General features: G+C 37.4%; 2 protein-coding genes across 6 annotated transcripts; one reads left to right on the forward strand and one right to left on the reverse strand.

Moving 5' to 3' along the window:
- Positions 1-539: 539 nt before the first annotated feature.
- LOC149209580 (chaperone protein dnaJ 8, chloroplastic-like) lies at positions 540-5613 on the forward strand. 5 transcript variants are annotated; one of them, XM_089396399.1, is made up of 6 exons: positions 543-726; positions 1106-1496; positions 1595-1846; positions 4876-5002; positions 5242-5310; positions 5426-5613. In XM_089396399.1, coding segments are annotated over exons 3-6 (369 nt in total). In that variant the 5' UTR covers positions 543-726; positions 1106-1496; positions 1595-1844; the 3' UTR covers positions 5597-5613. The 5 variants fall into 5 exon arrangements, 4 of the variants coding, with proteins under 4 accessions (XP_089252525.1, XP_089252526.1, XP_089252528.1 ...); XM_089396400.1 differs by lacking the exon at positions 543-726 and adding an exon at positions 816-941; XM_089396402.1 differs by lacking the exons at positions 543-726; positions 1106-1496; positions 1595-1846 and adding exons at positions 2098-2505; positions 2599-2701 and having other exon boundaries at positions 4872-5002.
- Positions 5614-7403: 1790 nt separating this feature from the next.
- On the reverse strand, positions 7404-8592 carry LOC149209581 (E3 ubiquitin-protein ligase AIRP2-like). The gene is made up of 3 exons (XM_089394293.1): positions 8259-8592; positions 7941-8175; positions 7404-7742 (listed from the first exon to the last, which is right to left on the reverse strand). The coding sequence occupies exons 2-3, from the start codon at positions 8126-8128 to the stop codon at positions 7556-7558; spliced, it is 375 nt and encodes a 124-aa protein (XP_089250419.1). The 5' UTR covers positions 8129-8175; positions 8259-8592; the 3' UTR covers positions 7404-7555.
- Positions 8593-8871: the final 279 nt, after the last annotated feature.

Below are 8871 nucleotides of genomic sequence, written 5' to 3' on the forward strand. Positions count from 1 at the left end.
CATGTCTAACAATTCTTTGGGTTATTGTATGTGTATTTATTATCAAATTTCAACAACTCGGGCAAATCATTATTTCAACGGATAGACTAAAGGTAGTGGAGTTATCGGTCATTTAACAGAAAAATTAACTAATAAAAATATCAAAATCCAATAGCAATGAAAAATAAACTAAAACTAGGAAATTAGAAAAGATGGGTTAAGTTTATGTTAGAAAAACTTTATAGCAGTTAATTGATATCTTTGGATTGTGTTTAGGTTAGGAAATGGTTTATCTTAGAAAATTTTATAACAGTTAAATGATATCTTTGGATTATGTTTAGGTTAGGAAATTTTATAAAGAGTAAATTATACTTTTATATAGATTTTTGTGTTTTTTTATGGGTAAGTAATATTTAGGCCGATAGGCCTTCCTATTGAGACAGCCTTTCGTCGTTCTTTTCATTGTCAGGTTGACACCTGGCGCGACCCTTCTGCTTTCCACTGACATACGATATTCGTCATGGTCCGAGAACTTCTGCAGCTAGCGCAAGTTGTATTGCCCAGGTCTCGCAAAACCTCTGCAGCTGGCGCGAGTTGTATTGCTGGAGTCTCGCGAAACCTCAACGGAAACCCTCTCAAGGTTGCACAATTGCAGTTCTTCTTATCGATTCTTTTGCCAGGGGCCGCCCGCCCTCGACATTTCGGCACAGTCCCCTCTTTCCTCAGTACCTTCGCAGAATCATCAAGGTTAGTACAAATTCCCCATGTATACATTTTTTGGCTATTTCTATTTATTTCAATTCGCCGTTGCCCAAGAATTTGGATCCTAAATTTTTAGGTTATAGATCCGTTCAGGATTCACCAGGGATGATTCAGTCACTTGATGAATAATCTCTGTAAATATTTAGAGAAGGGGGTTTGAATTTTAACTCAACTGCACCGCCCAACCGAGCGATTTAATAGTGAGTAAACGCAGTGCGATGATGTTATGTTTTGTCCTGTGGGTTTCAGTCAGTTTATTCTGTAGCGCAGGTCGCTGGTTCAATTCCCACTACTTCTATTATATTGCTGGGTTTTTTAATTCCTCGATCCAACGGCGGAGGCCATAATTCTTTTCTCATTGCAGATGATTACTAAAGCCTGGGAAGAGTTAAAATCAAATCAAAATCAAAGCAGTTTTGGCTGTTTCATTTGGTTCCCATCTCGACAGCCATGCTCTGTGAGAGATCTGGGTCGCAGAGGAAATCGCAGCTGTAGGCGCTTGGGCGGCTTACCACCTACTCTGGCTCTCAAGAATGGGGCCCGCAGCCATTTCTGTTTTCAGCCAACAGGGCTATGTAACAGTAAATACAAATATCGATTATAACTTTACTAAACTGTATATTGAATGGGGTATACGCCATACGGCACTGCATAATGAGATCTCCAAGAAAGGACTAAGGGGCCCCTCGGAGCTAAACTGCTTTTTATGGCTTCTGGAATGCTACAATCTCGCAAAACATCCTGCCATTGTGAAAGTAAGTAACGTTGCTTTCTTCTCCTCTCCTGTATTTTTAGTTTCTGAGATGATGGGTGGCTGAAGATGCTTTGGTTTTTCGGGATATTTTCATCGCAGAGCCTGATACCAATCCTGGGACCAGATATTGTTCTGCATGGAATCAAGCTGTGGAAACCCACAAATGAGACTGCAAGGAGATTGCAATTGGACGGTCAGTCAGGATAATGTGATGAGGTTGCCAATGTGGTTTTAGGAAGCAATGCTAGGATTTTGAAGGGCTCACAGATGTATACGGGCAATTTGAGACAGAGACTTTTAAGTAAGATTGCTGCATTGGATACCTACCAAAATCATGCTCATGTAGAAGATGTAAGGTTCTCTTTGGCTCCAGTGTCTTTTAGTTTACAGTATTGCAGGACACACACACATAAACTTATAGGGTTGACCTTTCAGGAGCAACCCTCGCTCATGTAAAATCAGGAACGAACCTTCTAACCAAGGTAAAGGACATTACCTGTTTAGGTCCTGTTCATCTTTTTGAAAGGTAAATGAAATGGTGTCATTGGTTGCCATCTGAAAGTTTTTGGTGCCTGGAGAACATTTTTTTTGACTTATAGCTTTATCAGTGAGAAAGGTTTCATATCAAATTTCCTCGTGGTTTAATTGCATCAAACCCAATGAAAAAGAAATTTTTAATAAAATTTGGGGTCTGTCAAAAATTTTGAAAACGGGATATCCCATCGCGGCACAACTCTGAATTTAATACAACAAAGACCCATCTATATTCTACCCTTCAACTCAATTTAAGCTCCGACATCTCTGAATTCACGGTGTCTGATCAGCTTGGATATGGCCATGGCCGATATCTCGTTTACTGGGACATCTCAGCTTTTGCAGAGGAAGAAGAACGTCTCTTTATATCGTCTGAACAGTTCTTTCTTGCCGCAAAAACCAGCCACGTTCTCCTTCAATGTCAATACAGAAAAATGTTTTCCGTCCATGAAAGTTGTCTGCTCAGTTGCTCCAAGGTAAAATCCACACTGGAAAGGCTATGGTGAAATTCTCTGATTTATTGTGCAGTTTGGTGAATTGTTTAAGTGTCGTTATTGGTATTTTTGTAGCCAAACTCAGGCGCCAACCCCTGCACCCACTACCACCCTGACTCCGGACGGGAAGAGAACAGATTGCTTTGGCATTTTTTGTCTTACATATGATCTAAAAGAGGTGAAATTTTGCTATTTACTTTGTGTATATTTGATCTTTTTATTTCAGTTTCCTGACTGCTCACACAATCATTGTTTGGGAATTGTATAGCTATGTTATATTGCTCTGTTGATAGAATAAGTACATGTAGTCAATAATCATGTAATTATTTTGATCATATCTCATAATTATGTGATTACGTAGACCTGTAGACTTTAGCTGAGCTGTCATTGGTAGCTAGCATATGTCTGATCTTGTTTGGAGAAGCAATTTGCTGTATAATAAATGGTTAGTTTGATCCGGTTGTTACTGATTGTTATTGTATTGAGAGATGTGACGTGTAACTCTTGGTGTGTGCCCATGGAATGTTGTATTAAGTGCATTGAACATGAACACTAGTCCAGACCCATTTAACTCGAGTGTGACATACAACTCAAGAATGTCTATATTGTAGCAATGTTGAGTTGCAGGCCTTTTGATTCCCCATAATATGGTATTTTCCTCTGCAAGAAAAGTTACATTCTTGGTTAACTCCACAACTTAGGATAACGGGTGTCCAACTGCTATGGTTAGTTTGTCTTGCCCACAACCCTCCAACCAAGGGGTTGCTTTCTTGTCTCCTTCCCACAACTTTGGGGTTACAATCTTACACCTCCTACAGGCATACAATTGCAATCTACTTAAAACCCCGCTAGCCTCGGGTCGTTTGTAACCAACTCTGTATTTTTTTTCCCTAGCTCTACAACCTATCCAACTTTGCAAATCAAACTTTCCTTGTCCAACTCAGATCAACCTTTTCCCCTACAAGTTGAATGTCCTCATCAACTTTTAATTGAGGGAAATTTTCCTATCCCTTCTATTAAATGTACCATTTATTAGACACTCAGAGTTCTCCCTTCTTTCCAATTTTGAATAACTCTATTTCATTTTACCAAGTCTACCTGCTTCTCTTCCGCAACACTTTACCTTTCTGCAACACTTCCTGTTGATAAGACAGTCCCTGTTGATAAAGATGGTTCAGAAAGCTTCAATTGATCTATATTCACCACAAAACAAATGCCCATGTACGAGGCTAATGCTGATTGGAAAGAGTGTCTCTGCAATCTTCTCTAGAATCTCAAACGGTCTGTATCTAATTGTTTTGTTTCTTATGTGGGAATTTAAACTTTTTTTTTTCGAAAAGTGCAATCATATTTGGTCCCCATCTGAGAGGTATGTGCTAATCCGATGCTTATCATGCCTTTTTTGTAATTGTCGGAGAATCTTGCAAGTTTTTTTTGCAACTACTCCTACGTTTGCTAGGTTCACTTCACAAAATTAACAGCGTATGATCATTGGTTCAGCTTTCTCTTGCTTGTTTGAACCCTCTTCTAATGCCTGGTAAGGTAAGTCAAAGGGGCTCGATAGAGGAAATACCAAGCAAATAGCAAACAGAGACATTTGAGTGGATCGATGGGTGTACTTTAATAGAAGTGTCGAATATAAGGAATATGCTTTGTAGCATCCCCATGCTCCCACTGGGCACTAATACCCCTATATATTTGATAAATTCCAATAATAATAGAAATAGATCTCAAATATACTAGAAACATTAAAGGTATACTAGATTTGGAATTGGGAAAAACTCTACAGGTACAAAAAGATAAAGATATTCATTTTTTTTTTTTAGGAATACAAAAGTACAAAAATTTGTGAAGAAATCAGTGAGGAAAGTTTAACTCACAATTATTTTGAGCGAACCTCTGTTAACTGTTGCAAAACTGAACTCTTATATATTTTGTTGCACCTATCATAGAATTCACACGAGACCTATAGACATTTGGGTTCAAGATGCTTAGAGATGGTTTTCTGTAATTACGTGATCTCACCTAAAGTATTACTATTATGGATTAACCCTTCAGAATTAGTGTTGGTACGTGGCATGTGATAGTTTTTGGTTCAGGATGATTTTGCTATGTTGCAATTGTTTCTGGTAGATATAGATTACTATGGATCATTCAAACTTTTGTGAGCCAAGTGTGTACATGTGTCATGAAACAAGAAGACTTAATTCTGTCAGAAAGTTGGGGATTATGGTGAGTGCTTGTCACAAATAAGATAGATCCCTTGTTTTCTCTACTATGGAAGATGCTCCAGACACTCACAATGGGTTGCACACTGCTATTAATCTGTATTCTATTACAAATGGGAGGCAGGAGGAATGTAACTGTGATGGCCTCTGTTGCTTTTCCTGGGATGAAAGAGCAGTATGAGACGCTGAGATTGACCCCTGGGGCTTCTGAAAAAGATGTGAAGAGAGCCTACCGTCGCCTTGCGTTGCAGGTATGCAAGTATCCATTTGAAGCTATGTCTCTTACTTTCAAGATCAGATATTTTCAATAAATCTTCCATTTCTGAAGCAAATAGAAAAAGAGATACAGGTTTGAAATAGAAATTAAAAATGTCAGACTTCACACATTCTTGAGAATTTTTAAGAAAATTTGTCTGGAAATATCCCTGGTCATATATAATGTCAGAAAACATTAATATTGCACTCATATGTTGATATAATCTGCTTACAGTATCATCCGGATGTTTGCAAAGGAGATGTGCGTGGGGTTCAATTTCACAAGATCAATCAGGCTTATGAGGTAAATTGCCTGCCTAAGAGTAATCTTTATCTATATGCATTTTCATTCTGTAATATGGGACTCTTATGCAGGCCCACGGTTTTCTGATTGTTGTTACTTTTGTGATAATGAGCAGACGTTAATGTCCAGTTTAGCAAAGGCAAAGCAGCAAAGTTATTCTGCTGATTACTCTGTCAAGGGCATGATGGGAATCAATAACGCTTATTGGGACGAGTGGGAAGAATGGATGGGATGGGAAGGAGCTGGAACCCTTGATTATTCCTCTCATATTAACATTTATGCCTGATGAAATTTTATCATAGACTGTGTAGGTGTCTATTGTCCGGCCTTGCAAACAGTTATGGCCTCTCCATTACCGATCCCATGTTGACTGTTATGGGCTATCTATAAAGTTCCTGCTATTGGCAGAAAAACAACTGTTTTAGAAAGCCCATAAAGCTTCTTCATTCATCTCCTGGAAATACAATATGTTCTTCTAACTGTATAGTTGATTTTATTTATCTTCCGTTGGTTTCCATAACACAAAGGACTTACTGATCCAGATGAAGCAACAACTTTCTGAGTTGTCTCTGTTTTAGTGAGTCATTTGATTTGGTCATGGGTCCTGATTATTAGACTACCTGTACATATGTTCTGTTCATTTATACTCTCAACTACTTGTACATACCTGTGGGATATCTCTCTGGACCATGTGATTATTATGGGGATCTGCTCTTCATTAAAGAGCTCCTAACTATTCTTCCTGCAATTTGTAATGACATTCATCTAATGGAAACCATTATTTTGATTAAGAGATCTTTGATCATTGAGATCAAATGCTGTCGTTTCATTACATAATGCAAAATTTCTACATATTTGATCCTTGAGACATAATGAAACCGTTTCATTCCATAATGAATTTTTCTATTGTATATCATCCTGAACAAGGCATTATTCTTGGCTGTAACTATAGGCAATCCCTGCCTGTATTTGCAGGATTCAAATGTTGTTAAGTTTTACCATTAATGTTAATTTTATATGTTTCATCTGGGACTGAGATATATTCAATCAATTAGTTTTGAGTATTTGCTTTCTAGATTGTTACCGTGACAAATCTAGGGTAATCCCTGACAAATTATGCTTGGGGCTATAATTGTGGAGCCATTGAGTGCAGAATTGATGCGTAGATCCTGTAGCAAGAGAGATCTGAACTGTGCAGGGCGATTGAAGTAGGCAAAGTGTCCAGGTTACAGATGTAGCGGCGAAGAGTGGCCAACAATGGGGTGGCACTAAAACTACTTATGTGATAGATACGGAAGAAGAAACTCATCACAATTTCGAAAGTATTCATATTTTCCATTTAAAATGTAAATTCTTCTGATTCCTTTTTCAAGAAAACAGTGGGAATTTATAGATTGTGTTTCTTTGTTTACATTAATGATAAAAGATCCAGACGAAATTCCCTGCAGGCTTGTTCTTTTTCAGGGTTTGAGTGAAAAATGTCGCTGCGTATGTATCCTACTTATGGAAAAGGGTATAAACAGTTTTGGGAGAGCAAAGATTGCTCCAGAGAAAATTCCAAGAAACTGAAATCATTTTAATTGAATTTGAAATTGTAGAAACCTTGAACCCCTTTCTTGGTTTGAAATCAAAGTTGAAGATGATTGGTGTGAGTAGAAGGAAAACGAGTGTATGGGAGTATGGGAGTGTAGAAGGAAAAATATATGGAGACACAGATTATGTGAGGAAGCAAAACACAAAGATGGTCTAAAACTATTGTTAGAATTGGATATCAAAGAAACCTGTTAACCTATTGCGAATGAGTGATGCATAAGCAGTGTTATGTGGGGGCAATTGGTGTGTGACCAATGTTCTGTGTGAACTGGCGATCATTGGGAGTTGTTATCTGGAGACACAGATTAAAGTATAACTGAAAATTTTGGTTGAGACTATTTCCATTTTTGGAAAGCCAAATTGTAAAATGCCCTTTAAAGGAAGGATGTGTAGGGATTGCAGAAATTTCCAGAATCAAATTCTTGATGTAAATTTTTAAAAATTCACCTTATATTAAAGGTTTCTAATTTTTTTGAGAGCTGCTAAAAATGGGAAGACATAAAAATCTAGAGAAGCTTCTTCATTGGACATGACCAATCCTACCCATTCTAAGAACAATAATCAGTGATAAGACATGGACGCTGTTGTTGATTTTCTAGTGATAATTCACATTCATTCACTTCATATAGGAATCATAATGAGAATCATAAACCTAAAACAGGCTCTCTGGCACTATAAGTGACAACTTATCAATGTAATTAAATAGCCTTTTTAAGTTCTCTCTGCCCAATGTTTCCATGTCAACAACTTCTTCACTACTTGTAAAAATCCAAAAGTCTGTTGAGTTCACTCTTTTCAAGCTATCACTGCAGAAAGGGCATGATTCTGATCGTGCATGCCTGCAAAACACAGCAATAACAACTGACAGCGTTAATTATAAATCTGTCAAACCTTTCAATGCTCCTGTCTCATGTAAATGTGCCTAACCCTGAAACTAGGGGTAAGATGATCTTTCGAGCTCAAAAATAGAATTATGCTGTTAGAAAAATAAGAAACTACAAAAAATAAAATACATTACTAGGATTCATTGCTCCTACCATTCCCGATAGCAATTCAAACACATTGAATGACTGCAGTTAGGCAATACAACTTTGGTCTGAGTCTCCAAACATATTCCACACTCTTTTTCACGTTCCAAATCAAGCTCAGAAAGATGTCTCCTTTCTTCATCAACACGTTTCTTGTATCTTTCTTTGCAAATCAGTTTCTGCTTATTATCTTCCATCTCTGTTATACCTCCTTCAAGTTGCAGCAAGGAAGGATATATAACAGCTGCCCAAGACAAAATCTCCATTAGATCACAGCTGTTATACCTCCCTTTTCCCCTTTATTTAGAAAAGAAGAAAACAGCTTACCATAGAATTCTCGAAGACTGGCTTTTCTTTCTTATGTAGACATTGTTGTTGTTCCATCTGAATACACCTGCTAAATGGAAACACTGCAGTATTAGAAAGCATAAAAGAATAAACAATGTGGCAGTGAATTAAACCACCATGAAATACCAGTATCAAAGATAAATAGTAAATACCATAAAAAATAATAACTAGTGAATAATTAAAAATATTAGATTTTTTCAGATTGCAGAGGTACTCTGGATTCTACAAAAGGGGACTCAGATTTGAAGCAGGAGTAATTTTTACAATAGCAACATAGACCTAAATAACAAAATCATATTATTCAATATAATTTAGTTGAATTTCAAGCCAGTCAAACAACAGAACAATTCCTAGAGGAAAAAAAACAAAATAAGCATAGGACCGTATATATTAGTATGTACAGAAGTCCTAATGTGCTTGCTAGGCTGCAATCAGCCCACTGTACAAGAAAAAGGAACAGCTGTGCTATGGGGCTGTATGATAATCTCATTTGAATGCAGGCGCCATCCTACTCCCTTGTAAATGAAGATCCCCTGCATAATTTTGAGTATTTTAGTCCAGAATGTCAAAATCTTGGAAAAGCCTTAACATA

Source organism: Pinus tabuliformis, chromosome 1_2 (assembly GCF_031772625.1).
Source record: "Pinus tabuliformis cultivar Carrire ecotype Pingquan chromosome 1_2, CPIR1, whole genome shotgun sequence".
Lineage (NCBI taxonomy): Eukaryota > Viridiplantae > Streptophyta > Pinopsida > Pinales > Pinaceae > Pinus > Pinus tabuliformis.